Source organism: Neoarius graeffei, chromosome 6 (genome assembly GCF_027579695.1).
Source record: "Neoarius graeffei isolate fNeoGra1 chromosome 6, fNeoGra1.pri, whole genome shotgun sequence".
Classification (NCBI taxonomy): Eukaryota; Metazoa; Chordata; class Actinopteri; order Siluriformes; family Ariidae; genus Neoarius; species Neoarius graeffei.
Genome location: NC_083574.1, coordinates 19,306,931 through 19,326,655, shown reverse-complemented (window position 1 = coordinate 19,326,655; position 19,725 = coordinate 19,306,931). Strand labels below are relative to the sequence as shown.

At 42.8% G+C, this 19,725-nt stretch overlaps 1 protein-coding gene across 4 annotated transcripts in view; it reads right to left on the bottom strand.

Annotated features, from left to right (window-relative positions):
* Positions 1–19,725, bottom strand: part of sipa1l3 (signal-induced proliferation-associated 1 like 3) — a 330,706-nt gene that overhangs the window by 40,716 nt on the left and 270,265 nt on the right. For all 4 annotated transcript variants that reach the window (XM_060923387.1, XM_060923390.1, XM_060923388.1 and 1 more), the window contains 2 exons: positions 4,259–4,495; positions 477–638 (listed from right to left, as the gene is read on the bottom strand). In XM_060923387.1, coding sequence (XP_060779370.1) covers positions 477–638; positions 4,259–4,495 — 399 coding nt within the window. The remainder of the gene's footprint in view (positions 1–476; positions 639–4,258; positions 4,496–19,725) is intronic.

The window sequence follows — 19,725 nt, the reverse complement described above, 5'->3', positions numbered from 1 at the left end:
TTCTACAGATTTCTGACTTTTTTTCTCGAAAATTTCGACTTTTTTCTCGAAAGGTGACTTTTTTTTCTCGAAAATTTCAACTTTTTTCTAGAAACTTTTGACTTTTTTCCTCAAAAATTTTGACTTTAATATAAAAAATTCTGAGTTTTTTTTCTCAGAAGTTTCCAATTAAAATATAAAACCCTGGCCCTATTGCTCTGCCGTAGATATTGACCAAGTTATTATTAAAAATATTTTAAGTAAATTGTCCAAATGTCAATGTTTTCATGCCATTAGCATGGATGCTAGTGTATTTGTGAATTCTATGCTTTAAAAAAAAAACTCCCTGACTCTTCTTTATTTGAGAGAAAAATGGGTTAACACAATTTGTGTATGGGTAAATGCATATTTTCCAGGATTCAAGGTTGAAACTGTATAATACTATAATTTATTAAAAGCTACACGCTCTAAACAGCACTTTCACTCATACAACTTGCCTGTCTGGAGAGGGTTTGTATCGGACGAACGGGCCGCTCAAGGCTGCGGGGCTGAGACCTGATCCCGGGCTGGAGAAACTGGCTGAGGGGTTGCGGTAGGGCAGACTTCGATCTGCCCCGACTGGAGACACGCTGTAGTGGTTCTCAGGGTAACTGACAGGTCTGAGGGAGGACAGACATACTTAGTGGTGAGACGCACAAAGTATATTTCCATTCAAATGTTTTAGAGATGAGAATTTCCAAAAAGCTGACGAATCGCTGTCTGTTTCTCATCATCTGCTGTTATGCAGAGAAGCAACGAGGTGATGGATAGACCAGAGAACACACTCTCAGTTTCATTATTTATATACATATAAATCTCTTTTCATTACCATTCATCACATTTTTATCATTGCAACATTTATAACACCTTACCTACACACACACACACACTACTGTGTAAAAGTCTTTGGCACGCTTTATTTAACTGCTCCATCAGGACAGAACAAGATATCATTTGATTCTTGCCATTGTTTTCATTTTCTCTTGATGTATTGTTGAACGTACTTGTTCAAAAATGAGCATACTTGTTAGTCCCAGGCACCCAGGTTACAGATTAGTCCACCGGTGACTGCTTGGGTATGATCTCCTCGAGCCTTTCCACATTTTGTACTATTACAACCTGGAACTGAAGTGGACTTCTCCCATTTGGGCTCCTTTAGAGTTGCCCTTGGCAACGAATTGGATTTAGTGCTTTACTTCAGCATATTCTTTTTTTTTTTTTTAAACTCTCTGGGGTATGTGGGTATTTTCTGGCCCTCTAATGATTTTGGCATGCTCTGATTTTGTCGTCAATTTCAACATATCTAAGCAGTATTTTCAAAGTCATATGACTTCTTTGTATTCAGCACAAGTTCAGCTACAATAATATCCATGTACAGTATTATGCATGTCATGATTGTACTTTAAAAGACAAACAAACAAACAAAAAAAAATGATGTTGTAAAAAGCAGTTTTAGAACTGTGTTGGAACGTGTGAAAAAAAAAAACATGACCTTACCCATTCTGTTGAACCGTTTTGGTCATTTGAGGTGAGTCTTTAGAGTGTATCAAGCACAAAAATTTAAATCTGGCTCCATTGATTTGTACAATGAAGTGGCCATCAAAAAATGTATGTCCTATTGTTTTGGGATAAAGGGTTGGCAGTATTTAATGAGAAGGGTAAAAATTTCCATTCCATTCAATGAGAAGAGTGAAAACCCGTCCAACTGCCAACTCTTAATCCCATCAGGTCAAGTGATCAAAATGGTTCGTCACAACGGGTAAGGTCATGTTTTATCACACATTCCAACACAGTTCTAAAACAGCTTCATTTATCTGGTATGAGAATTTATTTTGGTATTTGACTCTATTCGGTGTGTCTTGAAATGAACTCTTGTACTATTTTACTCAGTTCAGAGCCACAACCAACTCTGTTATACAATTACTCTGTAATTTTGCTCCCACTCCAAATTTTACTCTCTAAACTCAAAATGGAGCAAAATACTTTTAACTGTGGAAAAATTGCTCAGTCATTTTTCCTGTGTATGCACTAGAGCGCACGCATATCAATCGATCTGCTCATGATGAATAGAATAAATCTTTACACTTTCCCGAGTTGATTTTCAGGTGGATCGAGTCGAAGTTCAAAATGACACCGTTCATCATCAGCATTGCAGTTCTCAAGATTGAACTGAATCGCTGTCGTGAATCATCCGAAGTGCATAAAATCCGTGTTCCATCTTGCAACAAGTTTTACCTCCAAACAGGTAGCCTAAGCTATGGCTGACAGATTTTATCCTGTTTACGGTGGGCGTTCTCAGCGCGAAAGAGAAACCAATCGAAACCAAAAGAGTGAAAGTGATTATCATGCCGTTACCATGTGAATAGTCTTTTATGAATGCGCAAGTGGGCGCTCAGTGCTCCGACTCCGGTGTGACTAAGGTGACAAGTTTTACCTCATCTCATTATCTCTAGCCACTTTATCCTGTTCTACAGGGTCGCAGGCAAGCTGGAGCCTATCCCAGCTGACTACGGGCGAAAGGCGGGGTACACCCTGGACAAGTCGCCAGGTCATCACAGGGCTGACACATGGACACAGACAACCATTCACACTCACATTCACACCTACGGTCAATTTAGAGTCACCAGTTAACCTAACCTGCATGTCTTTGGACTGTGGGGGAAACCGGAGCACCCGGAGGAAACCCACGCGGACTAGGGATGTTAACCGATGACCGTTTGACCGGTGGTTGACCGAATCAACGTCAACCGGTTAATTTTTTTTGGCTGTCGGTTAAAAAAAAAAAAAAAATCGTTTTGAAGCTGCCGATTTTGGAGCGGAGAACCTGGAATTCTGTGTTGTAAACGCTTGGGGCATGCCATGCGGTGTAAGGACGACAGCTGACAAATCAGAAACACCCATTCAGTCATGTCCCGCCCTCCCGCCCCAGTTGAAGACAGCTGACAAATCAGAAACACCCATTCAGTCATGTCCCGCCCTCCCACCCCAGGTGAAAACAGCTGCCACTCGGCGAGAGAAAAGTGTAGACACAGGCTTTTTAGCTTACAAATTACTATTCTGTTTTTTTTTTTTTAAATTATTATTAGAAGGCACATGGAGTTTAGTCCTGCCTTGGCCAGTGCATTCTGAAAGTATGTTTCGGTCTATAGCCAACAATGCATGTTATTGCAGATCATATCTCTCCACACAAACTAAAGGCGCAGATGCCGACTTTTTCACGGCTGAATCGTGCAGATCCGATTTTTTTTTTAGGGGGGGCGTTGGAGTGTCTGAATAATTTCATCAGAGTAAATTCTGTATTAAAATTACTAAATAAGCAAATGCCGTTGAAATTATTCAGACACTCCAACGCCCCCCCCCCCCCCCCCCCCCCAAAAAAAATCGGATCTGCAAGATTCAGCCGTGAAAAAGGCGGCATCCGCCAAAAGGCGCGCCATTTGCATCCCTGTTAAACTCATAGGTTAACCGGCTAATGAGGCTCGGTGGTCGGTCAAGATTTTTTTTTAGTTTTCGCCATCCCTAACGCAGACACGGGGAGAACATGCAAACTCCACACAGAAAGGCCCTCGCCGGCCACGGGGCTCGAACCCAGACCTTCTTGCTGTGAGGCGACAGCGTTAACCACTACACCACTGTGCCGCCCCGACAAGTTTTACGTTTCATCTAATTTAGGTAATTAAAAAAATATATTATTTGGCAGTGGGCACATAGGAAAGTGTAAAATTTGTCAATATGATTATCATGCTCTTATGATAAAAACTCGAAGCTATTTTGTCCAAATACATGACCTACTCATTCTAAACCTGCAGAGCTTTGCAGGCAAAGCTGTGGACCCCAGATGGTTAATAACCAAACTCTGACTGATACTTTTTGATAGCTCCTTGGTCTTCATGATGCTGTTTGTTTAGGTAAATTCTCTAACAAACTTCTAGGAAGAGGTGTATTTATATTGAAATCATGTGACACCTTCTGATGGCGAATGTTTTGCTAGAGCTAACCAACAGTAATGGAAGCTTATGCAACCACAAATATATGCACGTTTTATTTGTAGATAATTTAGTAAAGCATATGGATTTTCCCCCCAACTTCAATATTATGGGTTAATTTGTGTTGATTCATGACAAATCAAGTCTGTTAGAATTTCACATTGTAACACTACAAAATGTCGGAAAAAAGTTCAAGGGGTGGGGGTGAATACGACACGACATTGTTGAAACTTTCAATAAGTGGAATGTCTGACCTTTTAGCAGGAATGTGCTGTGGCTCTCTGTACGGGACAGGCACCAGGCCCTTGTGTGTGCGGCTGGGACCTGACGGAGGCCCCACAGGAGTCCAGCGCTGTGCTGATGGGGCGGTAGGAGGGCTGTCCCAACGCCACGCTGGACCTCGCTGCTGGCTGGAACGGTAACTCGCTGCCATTGGCTCTGCATCGCCTTTCTGGTCCTGCGTCTTCATCTCGTATTCCTCTGTGCAGCCCCTATACACACACAAAAGCCACAAATGCAAATCGGCACACACTTCAATAAACTCGCTGAAGGAAGTTCTGGAGTAATTAAAAGTTTCACGTCTTCGCTACACTGACAGAATTAAGTGTTTGTGCGTTGATTTAAAGTTCCCTAAAGGAATAATCCTGCCAAAAGTTAAATATACTGTATGCACCGTTTTTCTTTTTAACTGCTAATTTTGCTGATCAGCCTGGACATGTTTGGTACACGATGTTTGACTGTCATATTTTGAACTGGATTCCTTTACAATGGTAATTGAGCTCATTCAGAATCATCACATTTTCCTTGAACCCACTAATGCAATTTGTAACTAAGGGCGTTTTCCTACTTGGCCCGAATACTCGAGTCCACACTCAAACAAATTCTGCGCTTGTTTGGGGGGAGCGGTTCAGAATGACAGTTTTGCTTTTAAATCGAAAAATTTCCACACACTGCTTTCGTGTATACTGGTTTGCAAAATGGTCACTAGTTTCATCCTTTTGCTGTGCATTGTTCTCCTTTCATGCAAACGCTCAAGTTGCATAGAATAGTGCTTTTTGGATGCATACCTACAAAACAACGAGCTGTTCTTGTAAAAGATTGCAAGCTGGCATGAGATGCGCGTTTTTTGCAATGCTCTTAGTGCAAACCCTCACACTGCAAAAGTGAGCTAAATCCAGTGCTCCAGTCCTATGCAAGTCCCATTTTATATATTAACTAGAAGGGAAGTTGGAGAGCGCAGACCTCCGTCTAGTATAATCGTCGACTCTTCTACGATATGAAACTCTACAACCACAACCACTTTATATGTCTGGATACATTTCCAAAATTATTATAATTATGTGCTTACGTGTGTGTATCGAAGAGGATTACTGGTACCCGTGAATAACGCCTTGTGATAGGGAGTCATCGTATTTCTACATTGGCTATGTTTTGTCACTATTGAACTTTACTGTAATAGACTGGGTTTTAAAGAAAGTATCTCGCAAATAAATAAAGTGAGCTAAAAGTCAGTCTTTATGTCTGTCCTTTATAAAAAAAAAAGCTGCATGTTGATTTTTTTCTTAATGATATACCCACTAAAGTGATGAAAATAGACGGGACTATTTTTTGCCAGGGAGGCTGCCATAACTCCATCGTACGTGATTTCTTCTTCCGCGAGCATAGCAGAGGTGTACAAGTGCATGCTATACTAGTGTCAGCGGGGTGAAGTATTCTGTCAGGGAAGGTTGGAGACGGATGTAAGTGCAGAAGATCTTTATTATAAAGAAAAGTGCAAACAGGCAAACGGTCCAAATCGGCAGGCATATCTCGTGAACGTCTGCATTCTGAGTCCTTATTTAGGCATGCTGATTGCACCTTAACCCCGTGCAGGTGTGTATCATTCGTGGCGCGTGCGAGTCAGTTCGGAGGGTGCGCTGTCCAGAGCACGCCTGAGAGTCCTTCTGTTGTGACAACTATACTATAATATGATAATATGGTCTAGTGCGACTTCTTGGTCAATTTGTTTGCATTTCTCCACAAAAATTATGTCAACGCAGTATTAGAAAAGGAATCAAAATAAAGTAGTGGCTAGTTTATCCATCCATCCATTATCTGTAGCTGCTTATCCTGTTCTACAGGGTTGCAGGCAAGCTGGAGCCTATCCCAGCTGACTATGGGCGAGAGGCGGGGTACACCCTGGACAAGTCGCCAGGTTATCGCAGGGCTGACACAGAGACAAACAACCATTCACACTCACATTCACACCTACGGTCAATTTAGAGTCACCAGTTAACCTAACCTGCATGTCTTTGGACTGTGGGGAAAACCGGAGCACCCGGAGGAAACCCACACGGATACGGGGAGAACATGCAAACTCCATACAGAAAGGCCCTCGCTGGCTGCTGGGTTCAAACCCAGGACCACCTTGCTGTGAGGTGACAGTGCTAACCACTACACCACCGTGCCGCCTGTGGCTAGTTTATTGCCCGTTTATTTAAAGAATTTTTTTTTACCTGCTTAACTTCCATCCGTTTGATGCGTGACACAATATGTTGTTGTGCAGAATCCTATGTCCCGCAGCGCCAGCCTTGTTTTCATCTCTTAATACATCCATGTATCTGGCTAATCCAGTATGGCCGCGCCCGGGGAAATGGTCCAACGGACTGATGTTACAACTTTAGCATGTTTTTAAGCTAAAGTCAGCTTAATTTTTTTTCATCTAGAACATCTTGTATTAATGTATAGTGATGACATTTCATAACCCCGTAATTTCAAAATTTCCTGGCTTTAAGATGTATGGCATCATTGAACGCAGACTTCCACCAAGGCCAAATGCCATATCTCAGAACGCTAGCAAAAGAAACTAAATTTGTGGATCTGCTCCAAAATGTAATGGGTTCTTCCTTGGTCCATGCTACACCTTTCCACCAAGTTTAACGGAAATCATGTCAGTTGGTTTTGCGCAATCCTGCTTAAAGTCAGACAAACAGACAGCACCAAAAACCATAACCTCCTTCTGCTGCTAACTATTTCCCATGTCTCAGCTGATCAACTACGAATGGGTTAAATTCTATTTTTGCCTGAACTGTTGCTTTACAATCACCAGGCAAAGCCAGACAGCTTTCTCAGCTCTGTCAGATGGTTCCAGATGATTCCTTGGCACAGTGTCTGAGCACCAAGTTGTAATTTGGGAATGATCTATGAACAGAAATAGTGTGGAGTAATCCCTCTTGAGCAGCATACCAAGTCCCTTAAACACCAAGTCCATCAACAGCCTCTCTTAAGGCTGGGATGAGCTGCATTCATTTTTCAGCAAGCTTTATCATGGTTTTCTTTGCGATGGCAACAAGAAATGGAAGATCTCTCTTTCCATCTCGGATACCTGCACCATCAGCACTATATGCTCAAGGGTCAGTTAACGTTCACCTGCTGTTTGCAGTTTAGCTTCTGCAGGAACTCCAACAAACACGCTGACCCCCACAGGAAATACCTTGGACTTCGCGTCCATTAATAAACACATTTATTCCTGACCTCTAATCAGTAGAGAATCTCTAATGTGTGTGAGATATTCCTTGTACATCAAGTACAGCAATAAAAGGCCGACAAATTTACCTTGAAATTTAATCCCTTCTTCCTCCCTCACTTGAAGCTGCATCACACTGCCTGCATTGATTATTTTTCTAGCACCCCATGCAATATTTAAATTCCTTCCTACTTTTACATTCAGCTGATCTACACTGCAAAAAATGGCCTTTCAAAAATAAGAAATAAAAGATTAAAACAAAGCATATATTTGCTTGAATCAGGTGAAAAAAATCTGCCAATGGAACTAGTCAAATTTGACTTGGTAAGATTTCTTCAAGTAAGATGAAAAATCTAACCTGTTTTTAGATGAAATAATTCCAAAATAAGATTGGGGAACTTATTATGCGAGATCTGATTAACTCAAAATAATCAAAATAGTTCTTATAACAAGATCGTACTTCTTACATTTAGCCATTCAAGTCATTTTTATTTATTTCATTTTAAGGGTATTTCACTTAAATTCATGACAAAGTCTTAGCAGTAAAAACTGAATTTAAGATAAATATACTAATATTAGGATTGTTAAATTCTACAACTAAGCATTGCTAGCTTAAAAGATTCTCCTTTTGTGACCTGTAATTAGTAAAATACTCTAGATATGAGACCAGAGACTATCTTGAATCAAGTTGACGGCACGTGTAGCATTGCAACAAGTTTTTTTTCCCCATTTCAACATTAAAACATCTCTTAAGATTCCACTTCCCCAGGACCTCAGGCACCAAAAAAAATAAATAAATAAAATAAAAAAAAGTCTACGCATTTTGACTTACAGTGCTTACACAACGCCAAAGCAACAGTGCATTTTGGGGGCACTGACTATTCATGTGTACGAGGGGTTTACAAGATCAGGCACAAAAAAAAAACCCAACCAACCAACCAACCAACCAACCAAAAAAAAAAACACTGAACTTAACTCACAGCATTCCAAAAAGACCTCACTAAAACGCCCTCCACTCACTCATAGCCTTTTTGAAGGCACTTGTCTGGTCTAGAGTATGTACAGCATCTAGAAAGACCTCACTCTGAATGACTGAGAAAACAGTCGCAGTAAACTTAGGATATGTAAGGTGGAGTTGAATTGTAATGAAAGATTCAAAGATTTCAGTAAAGTTCATTTATTCCCAAAGCAAGCATACTTTGTTTTTTTTTTTCTTGAAACAAGATGAACCGCATTTGACAAATGTCCAAAATGTACTTACTTGTTTAAAAAAACAACAACTTGTTTTATTTTCAAAGGTGCTCCAAATAAGACTTTTTCAAGACATTTTGTCTATAGAGGGTTCCCGCATGACGTCACCGCGCCGCGAGATTTCGGTAGTCGCCATATTGGAAGACCAAGTACACATCTATGCAAGTACATACATACATAAAACAAACTACACCTGAAATGTAGCCAGGGCCGGTTCTGCCCTAATCTGGACCCGGGTGCAACATCGCGCAACCCCCCCAAAAAAAACCCCACCAGTCTAAATCAGGACAACCAGTGTTCGAACTACGGGGTACTCGAGGGATCTGAGATCCCCTGAAACAGACATGAGATCCCTTGAAAACATGATTTGGGAAATGTTGGGGGGTCTCTAAAATATTGGCAAAATGATGTTTATTGACACAGCAATCGTGTGTAATGGGAAGCATTTGCATATCCGAAGTGTTGTGTTTACATCAAAGATAAAATAAACCGATATGACAACGACTGCTGCTGCCAGGTTGGTTGTTGAGTAGCCTGACTGTTTTTTTGGTTCTTGCGTGTGGTATCATTGTTGACGCGAGGTTGTTTTTTGAACATGCCAATGCGGACACGATTTCCCCTGATGAGTTATGACTTCAGACGTGATGCGTGTGTGGAGTCCGCGTGATATGTGCGTAAGATAGGCTTCTCATGTGTTTGGAGATCCGCGCTCCGAGACAAGCGCAAGCACCCCCCCAAGGGAAAAAAAGGGACCCCCCGAAAATATCGGCATAGTTCGAACACTGAGGACAACCATCACATAACTATAAACATTTTAGATCAACTATTTTAACTAAATGGGCTATAATAAATCAGCCTGCAGGCAGCCACGGCGGGCTGCCTCAGAAAAGTAACCATTCAATGACACAACTGAAAGCCTGCAGCCACGGCGGGCTGCCTCAGAAAAGTAACCATTTGTCCTACCTTAAAACTCGTTTTGCATTTTCTGCCTCCTTTTTTGTATTTTCGACCCTCCGTTTATTTTCTTTCCTTTTCTGAAAACCCGATTTGTGTCCAGACATTTTGTTCTGCTACCAACGAACTAACTCGTCAGGTCTCGTCTCTCGAGCCCGCGATGAAGGGCAACAATTGATACATTTTTACAAACAACCAATAAACAGCCAATAGGGAGGTTGCAACGTTCAGGCTCTCCTTTGCTCAGAGACACTCAGTAATGCACTTATTCTCTGTCTCCTGGCAGAAAGCTCCTTGGTTTGCTTGTGTCTCAGTCACAGCTGGTATTCTGTAGAAAGACTTCTTTTCACCTTTCCCATCAGCTTTGTTGGAACACCCTAACACAGCACAAAAGTTTACCATTGTAGGTTTACGATGAATCAAGTGCCTCGTGGGTTTAAATTCCGCGCGCTGCCGTTATTTCCCCCTAATCACGAGTTTGTTGGTCTTCCAATATGGCGCAGGGTCTGTTTACTTCCGGTGGCGTCAGTGGGAAGGGTCTATACAAGATTTTCAAGATGGACTGTCTAAAAACTAGCCTTTCTAGCTAAATGAGGTTTTGTTTGTTGGGCAATTATGTCTTATAATAAGGGTGGCTAGATGTTTTGACTTGAAAATAGACAAATAAACTTCCTAAGATTTGTATTTTTTGCAGTGTAAATATTAAACTCAACTGTCCTATCGGGAAATAAAATTAACGCTAACCTGAAGTCCTAAAATTACCAAATGCCTACTCCTAGTCACATGGCATCCACCATTTCCACCAATTAGAGAGCCAGAAACACATCCATATTTCATCAGCCTTCATTTCTACGATCTTCATTCTCTATTCCCACAAGGAGAGGGGAAGGAGAAGAGCTGGAGAAGGAAAGCGTAGGCCAAGAGGACATTTCTGTGTACACTCTACACTTCTTGACTCTGCGCTTGAACATGCACCTCTGTTACAAACAGATTTGACAGATGCTACGAATCTTTGTCCGTCACAGACTGTGAAACACAGGCTTTAAGAATCTGGTCCTACAAAGAACTCTTATACTTTATACACGGTACATATACAAATTGTGAGATCCTTGTGTATAGCATTTATCGATCACTAAATATGGATAGATGGATGGATACCAACATTGCTAACAAGAATATCCGAGCATGCAGAGAGATAAAAACTTACTTTTATTCCAAAAACCCTTGCGTATGTTGGTGGATGGGCCGCCTCCAGGACACAAAATTAACATAAACGTGTCTGTCGCTTTAGGACTCGCATGAAACAAACCTTTTTTGGTCACACGGAGACTAACTGATCACAAGCTACAGTTTTGGTTTCTATTGGCTCACAAGACCAAGGCTTGTGAACTCACAAAGCAAAGTTCAAGGTTCACCTTGATACAGCTGGCGTGAAGCGAAAGCAACCTTCAACAGAAAAAACGAGACTTTCAATTCCTGTGTCCTCTCCCTTTCAGTGAATTGTTTTTCGCTTTATCTGAGACAGGACATTTCTAATAACTCCTATGCCACAATAGCAAGGGGTTTAAAAAAAAATAACCAAAAGCATACATGTTGACACTTAACCTCCTAGGGCTTAGCGGTCACATGCGTGGACAGCACTTTATGGAAATTCGGAACAAGAATCCACATATGTGGACATACTTTTTCTCTAAAAGTACATCTTATCAAAAGATGATGCTTAGTTTTTATTCTAATCAGGTTCTAATAAGCCCAAATAACAAAGAGAAATAAAAAATGCATGTAAAAAAAACAGCTTGGGCCTTAGGAGGTTAAGATGTACGAGTCCAGTCCGTAGACATTTTCTATATTCAGATTTACTGGCAAGTCTCGTCTCAGTCTTGACTGAGAGTTTGTAAAAAATAATGGTCGTGTTGGCTTTTCTTTTTGTATGTACAACGTTTAAGCAGGAAAAATAAATAAGTCCTTCTTTTAGAGAATGTAGCCTAATCACTGGCACAATGTAAAAATGAAGCCAACTCGTTTAAAAAAATAAAAAATAATTAAAAAAAAATTAATTAGTGCTTTTCGCTTTCCATCTTGACCCCCTTTCATTTGGACTTGATCTGAACCAAGACTGCCTTGGGTCTTGACTATCTTGGCTAATCCTGTTCTTGGACTTGACCAAGAAAGAAAAAAAAAAAAAAGAGAGAGGACTGAAAAAGCTAAAAGATATAAAACACACAGATCAACACAAGCAAAGCTCCAGTAATAACTTCCTTTATATATAAAAAAACAAAAACACCTGTAAGGCAAGCCAAGCCAAAGGTCAGGTCTGCACAATCCATCCATTCATTTTCTACCACTTATCCGGATAGCAGCCTAAGCAAAGCAGCCCAGACTTCCCTCTCCCCGGCCACCTCCACCAGCTCTTCTGGGGGAATACCAAGGCGTTTCCAGGCCAGCCAAGAGATATAATCTCTCTAGCGTGTCCTGGGTCTGCCCCGGGGTCTCCTCCCGGTGGGCCATGCCCAGAGAACCTCCCTTAGGAGGCGTCCAGGGGGCATCCTAACAAGGTGTCCGAACCACCTCAACTGACTCCTTTTGATGTGGAGGAGCAGCGGTTCTACTCCGAGTCTCTCCCGAATGACCAAGCGTCTCACCCTGTCTCTAAGGGAGAGCCCAGCCACCCTGCAGAGAAAACTCATTTCTACCACTTGTATCCGCGATCTCATTTTTTCAGTCGCTACCCACAGCTCGTGACCAGAGGTGAGAGTGGGAACGTAGATGGACCAGTAAATTGAGAGCTTTGCCTTTTGACTCACCTCTCTCTTTACCACAACAGACCGGTTTAGCGTCCGCATCGCTGCTGACGCTGCCCCGATCCGTCTGTCCAACTCCCGCTCCCCCTTACCCTCACTCGTGAACAGATACTTAAACTCCTCCACTTTAGGTAGCACAAGTAAACACAATATTTCCCACCAGTTTAATCATTTTGGCACTAGTAATCTCCCCTCTAGGTTGAAGGCTAATGGCCCTTTTCCACTACCCTTTTTCAGCTCACTTCAGCCCGACACGGCTCGCGTTTCGACTACCAAAAAACAGCACGACTCGGCTCGCTTCAGCCCTGCTTAGCCCCTAAAACTCGCACCGTTTTGGAGTGGGGCTGAAGCGAGCCAAAGCGAGCCGAGTGAGACTGGGGGCGTGAGCAGCCACTCCCCTGTGCACTGATTGGTGAGGAGGAGTGTCCTCACATGCCCACACACGCCCCGCGAGCACGCTGGGATCTGTAAACACCGCAAACCTGGAAGAAGAAGAATTACGAATTACGAGAATTTCTGAAGCCTTATGCGCCTCGCCTCATCTATACGCTCTTGCCAGTATCTGTTGGCGTTGTCGGTGACAACAAGCCACAGCACCAAGACCAGCAACACTAACGACTCCATGTCCTCCATGTTTATTGTTTACTCTCCGGGTTGTGAGACTACCGCTTAAAAGCTCACTGATGTCACTGTTTGCGCCGCCTAACGACATCACGTGACGTCCACCCACTTTCGCTAACTCCACCCAATGTGTCCACCCACTTCCAGCCAGCACGGTTCAGCACGGTTGTAATCGAAATGCAACTCCAACAGCCCCACTCAGCTCGACTCAGCCGCGTTTGTAGTGGAAAAGCGGCATAACATACTTCCTCTTATGCCCCTTTTCCACCAAAGCAGTTCCAGGGCTGGTTCGGGGCCAGTGCTTAGTTTGGAACCGGGTTTTCTGTGTCCACTGACAAAGAACTGGCTCTGGGGCCAGAAAAACCGGTTCCAGGCTAGCACCAACTCTCTGCTGGGCCAGAGGAAAGAACCGCTTACGTCAGCGGGGGGGGGGGGGGGGGGGGGGGGGGCGGAGTTGTTAAGACCAACAACAATAACAAGACCGCGAAAGATCGCCATTTTTAAGCAACGAGAAGCAGCAGCTATACAAACGCGAAGTCATCCATTATTATTGTTGTTGTTGCTGCTGCTGCTTCTTCCGTGTAGTTTTTGCTTCGATATTCGCGCCAAGGTTTATGCAAACGTAGCGACGTAACTGACGTATACAGCGACGTAATGACGTGGCTTCCCTTAGCACCGTGAGCTATGGAAAAGCAAACTGGTTCTCAGCTGGCTCGCAAGTTGAACGAGTTGTGAACCAGCACCAGCACTGGCCCCGAACCAGCCCTGGAACCGATTTGGTGGAAAAGGGGTATTAGAGACGTGAAGCCGACCTCGGCATCTTTTGGAACTGCTGCTCATGCTGTGTTACAAGGCAGCGCAACACACTTGAAGGAAAATGCTATCAACCATCTTCCACATACATGAGCTCACAGAAGCCATTGTATCACTAGTATCACTGTGATTAACGAGAGAGAGAGAGAAAAAAAACGCCATCTCTCTGACCCATGGCCAATTTTGCTCTCCTAACTACAAACGGCAACGTCAAGATTCAAACTCGTGATTTCCTTACGACAGAGTGAACCCTTTTCTGTGGCGCTACTCAGTTAAATAAAAATTTAATTGTGATTAACATATTCATCTTCCTTAATTAATTGAGTAATCAACTGCAAAACCTACAAGTGTAGCTAGTTACCTTATTGGTTGACGTCAAATATTTTTGTGGTGTGACCCCACACACACTTTAACCGTCTTTGTTTACATACCATGTTTTAATGTCTAATTATGCCTGATAAGATCAGGTATTGTTAATTAGTTATTTAAAGATTTCCACATGCGAAGACATCCAGGTCTGTAAAGTACAACACAAAACAGATGGTTCTTTTCCATTGTCCTTAAATTAGCAGAGGAATTGTGATGGTCACTTGTATCCCTGCCATCCGTGGTGTGTTTTTTAAATATGGTACATGGAAGGAGCTGCTGTGATATTACTCATCACAAAGTTTCATAATAGAGCCACATTAGATTTCCAAACCATCCACGGTGAAAGGAAACCCCTGAGCACTCACATCACAATCGCAACCACCACAACATAAAAGCTACAGTTGATCCGGGAACAAAAAGAGCACGCACGCGACACGGGGAAAAAAAAACAAACAAGAAAAAAAAAAAAGCCCCTACCTTCTCTCTAGAAATTTACTGAGCAAGACAAATTCCACTTCCAATGAGTACTTATCTTCTATTTATCCATCCATCCTCATCTCTGTGGGTGTTTTATCTTCTTTTGTTTCTCGTTCGGTCTCTCTCACTATTTTGGGTAGCACTCGTCCCTCTTGTACTGTCTGGAAGTGTAAACTAACCTCTCTGTGTATAGCAGGCTCTGTCGGATCGCTGAGGCAGTGCCATCGCGCTCGTCTTCTAACCAGCTGGCGCGCAGGCAAGCGCCGACACCCGAACACAAACACGCGCACAGCTTCTCTTCTCTCCTTTCGCTCCTTTCTTTCCCTCTAGCTACAGTATGAAAATACTCTCGAAGATGGAGAGACCTTTTTTTTTTTCCTCCTTTTGTGGGAGGGATGTGAACAAGGAGGGGGTGGGTTCTCTTTAACACCCACCTACTTCTGTTTCGCGCTGAGGTGGTGTCCGGACACGTTTAATATTTGCAGGCTCACCAGCTCTTCCCCATCTAGATCCCTGTACGGGCTTAAAGGCAGCAAAACAACACTTTCTTAAACGCACTTATCCACTCTTTGTGCATTATTAATTGCCTTGGTTTGTTTTTTTTTTGGTCGTTCCTCTTTTTCTCGCTTAAATCTTGAGCAATCTGTTTATCTGGCACTCTTCTGGAAGAAAGAGCGTATAAGACAGAGAGAGAGAGAGAGAGGTGGTGTGTGTGTGTGGGGGGAAGACGAGACAAATAAATGTGCATGTCAATGAATGAACTGAAACTAAATGGATTCTGCAGCCACCATGTCCACAAAAAGACAAACAGAAGGGAGAGATGTTAGTGAGAGACACTGAGGTGTGAGAGAGGGAGAAAAGAGAGAGGTGCGAGAGAAAGAGGAGCAGGAACAGCACTTGTCGGCAACTGATGATCCACAGGAGATGGAGAGAGAGCCAAGAAACAGAAAAAGGTGATGTAACTGTACAACATGGAAATTTTTCCTGCCCTGTCTTGCCTCAGAAAATCGACATCTTTACAGATATGTTTGCTTCGACTAGAAATAAAGGATGGAAATAAACAATCCAATCCAACAACTTCAAGCTGGAAAATGTCTATACTTAGGCCTAATAATCTTAGACTTGTTTGATAATCCTCTCATCATAAGTATTAGCATACATACAGGACACTTTTTCCATGGAATAAAAACACGCGTTCTATTCCCTTCTAGCGAGTTTCATTCATTTGGTTTGACAGCACGTAATATTACTATCATATCACTTATCCTACGTGTATTACGCCACTTGACCCGATGGAGAATGAGCGTTGACTATCTCATCTCATCTCATCTCATTATCTCTAGCCGCTTTATCCTGTTCTACGGGTCGCAGGCAAGCTGGAGCCTATCCCAGCTGACTACGGGCGAAAGGCGGGGTACACCCTGGACAAGTCGCCAGGTCATCACAGGGCTGACACATAGACGCAGACAACCATTCACACTCACATTCACACCTACGGTCAATTAATGGCCCTTTTCCACTACCCTTTTTCAGCTCACTTCAGCCCGACACGGCTCGCGTTTCGACTACCTCAGAACAGCACGACTCGGCTCGCTTCAGCCCTACTCAGCTCCCAAAACTCGCACGGTTTTGGAGTGGGGCTGAAGCGAGCCAAACCGAGCCGAGTGGGGCTAGGGGCGTGAGCAGACACTCCCCTGTGCACTGATTGGTGAGGATGAGTGTCCTCACATGCCCACACACGCCCCGCGAGCACGCTGGGATCTGTCAACACCGTAAACCCGGAAGAAGAAGAATTACGAGAATTATGAAGCCTTATGCGCCTCGCCTCATCTATACGCTCTTTCCAGTATCTGTTGGCGTTGTCGGTGACAACAAGCCACAGCACCAAGACCAGCAACACTAACGACTCCATGTCCTTCATGTTTATTGTTTACTATCCGGGTCGTGAGACTACCGCTTAAAAGGTCACTGATGTCACTGTTTGCGCTGCTTAACGACATCACGTGACGTCCACCCACTTTCGCTAACTCCACCCAATGTGTCCACCCACTTCCAGCCAGCACGGTTCAGCGCGGTTGTAGTCGAAATGCAACTCCAACAGCCCCGCTCAGCCCGACTCAGCACGGCACGGCTCAGCCCAACTCAGCCGTGTTGGTAGTGGAAAAGTGGCATTAGAGTCACCAGTTAACCTAACCTGCATGTCTTTGGACTGTGGGGGAAACCGGAGCACCCGGAGGAAACCCACGCGGACACGGGGAGAACATGCAAACTCCGCACAGAAAGGCCCTCGCCGGCCATGGGGCTCGAACCCGGACCTTCTTGCTGTGAGGCGACAGCGCTAACCACTATACCACCGTGCCGCCGAGCGTTGAATATGGTTTACGATATTGCAAGACAACATGACGTCACACGTCAGAGACATAAAAATTCCGCGTCGGCGAGCGACTGTGACAATTTGAAAACAAACGTGGTCGCCAGGTTTGCTTCGTTAAATACGGAACATTGAGAGAATTTTGAAAGACAAAGACGGAGTTGAACACCCAAAAGGTATGTATAATAATAACAATAATAATAATGGCTTTTTGTCATGGTATATCAGATATATTCCATTCAGCTAGCATGATACTGAACTCCTCTTCAACTCGTTCAATATCGTGCTAGCTGAATGGAATACATCTGATATACCACTCAACACCAGCCAATATTATTTAAACAACACATGCTGTTATCAGATAATAAACAGCATTAACATATTGGCAAATCTTACGTCCCAAACTTCTCATACCACAGCAGTGTCAACAACAACCAACTGTTTTATTTATTAAAAGAACTACACAGCATCATTCTTATCCGTTTATGGTTACTTTTAATGTTGTGGACTGTTCACAAAGCAAATTAGCTCCTGTTACAACAGCTTTCAGCCTTCCCCCCCAAGCTCTCTGACCTTTCCTGTGTCTGAAAACATAAAAAGCCCTTTACTGCTAACGCCAAAAACGTTAAACAAACATCCAAAAATGTTAAACATCTCCTCTCAGAAAACATCTTTTCCTCAGAGCAACGACACACGTTTTTAAAATTTGCTTTCGAATTTTACAGAAATATGAATAACTCGTCTAAATGGCTCGTATATAATCGTTCATAAATTCTGGATTTGAGTTCGGGGCACTTTAACATTAGAGACAGGAAGAGGCAGCTTTTTTCCTCCCAACGGAGTTCAGTTGTGTAATTAAAGTGCCACAAAAGCTCCATATGGCTCCTGAGTGCAGTGTCAAGGCTGTTGCTGAGTAATTAAGGGCTTGAGGAGCCCCTTTAGCAAAGCGCAGCAGTGATTACATGCCTCAAGTGCTGCTACACACACACACCACAGCACATCCGCACTCTGGATCAGAACATTCACACGAGACAAGCTGTCTGAATGAACATGTGTTTATTTGTGAGTTAAAGCAACAGCATGGCCAAAAGTTAAATATACACAATTTCGCCACTTATCCAAAAACTACGGTAGCTGATCACCCAAGACATGTTTGCTGTCTTCAGATTCGTACTGAAGCTATCGGGTTAACGTAGCCAAGCAGGAAGTGAAGCTTATAGACACCTGTTTAGCACCGTATACATTATCACACACACTTCTCTAAAGAATGTGTGGCTCAGCACCACCAAGAGGTTATTAAAAAGAAGCAAATGGGTGTGAACGAGAATATTGGAACTGCATCATCATCATCATCATCATCATCATCCTCCAATTCAGTAAAATACAATCCCTGCCTTCAGTCATTGGGCCACGCCTCCTCTCAAAGTCTGAAGGAAATCACATCAAAATCAGGGCTTTGAACCGGTTCAAGGAACAAAAACGAAAACCGGGAACTTCTTCTATTTCACATGGAACAGAAACGAAACCAGAAACTTTATTATTTTTTTATGTTCCGGAACAGAAACGCTTATTAAAAATAATGGTAACCGGTTAATACCGGTTTTTATTTCGTTCCTCAAAGTTTCCGTAGCCTACAAATAAAAAAGTCATTCTTCTCCTGCGCAAGTTTCTATGACCCGCTGGGGTTCACTTCCTGTGTGACGTTCGCTGACTGAATGGAGAGAGCGGGAGGGTGGACTACTATCACGTCTCCACATCTTAAATTAGAGGTAACTATTGCAGTCTATCGTTATTCAAAAACGTCAATTTCAAACACGATATCAATATATTTGTCCACGTTAATGAGAGGCTCGCGAACATTAAATGACGTTAACCTCTGTTAGCCTATCAGTGCATAGGGCCTGACTAGCCTTTGGTAACACACTAAACGAATTCTCTTTCATTTTTGGCACTTTTTCTGTTTGTGTAGATGGGAAGACGTACTGAGAATCCAAATCGCCAACATTTGAAATAATAATTGTTTTGAATTATTTCTTGTCTTATTTAATGAAGGTTGTAATAGAATTAGCCTACATTTGGCTTAAGCTGGATGAGACCGAGACATAATTTTATAGCCATTTGTTAAACAGCTGACAGGGAACGTAATTAACCGTTCCGGGAACGAAATTTTTTTGTTCTAACCGATTCGGGAACGTCTATTTAACGGTGGAACCCAAAACCGGAAACGTTAAAATTCCGTTTCTGTTCGGAACGAACCAATAGGAAAAAAATTCTGGTTCAAAGCCCTGATCAAAATACACGTTGAAGAAAAAGTCTTTCCAGCTTCATGATGGTATAGCAGTTAAAAACAGTTGTTTGGTTTAGCAGTTCTTGTCCCCCCCCCCTCGCTTGACGTTAATAATCAAACAAGAGTGCTCTGAGAGCACAATATCCCCCGCTGGCAACTGTACCATAACTGGTAAAATGTGACTGAATTGAACGAAATTGCAATATACGTATTACCAACATATAACAAAGAATCCTGCCAAGTTTCATGAAATTCCTCCAAAAATTGAGAGA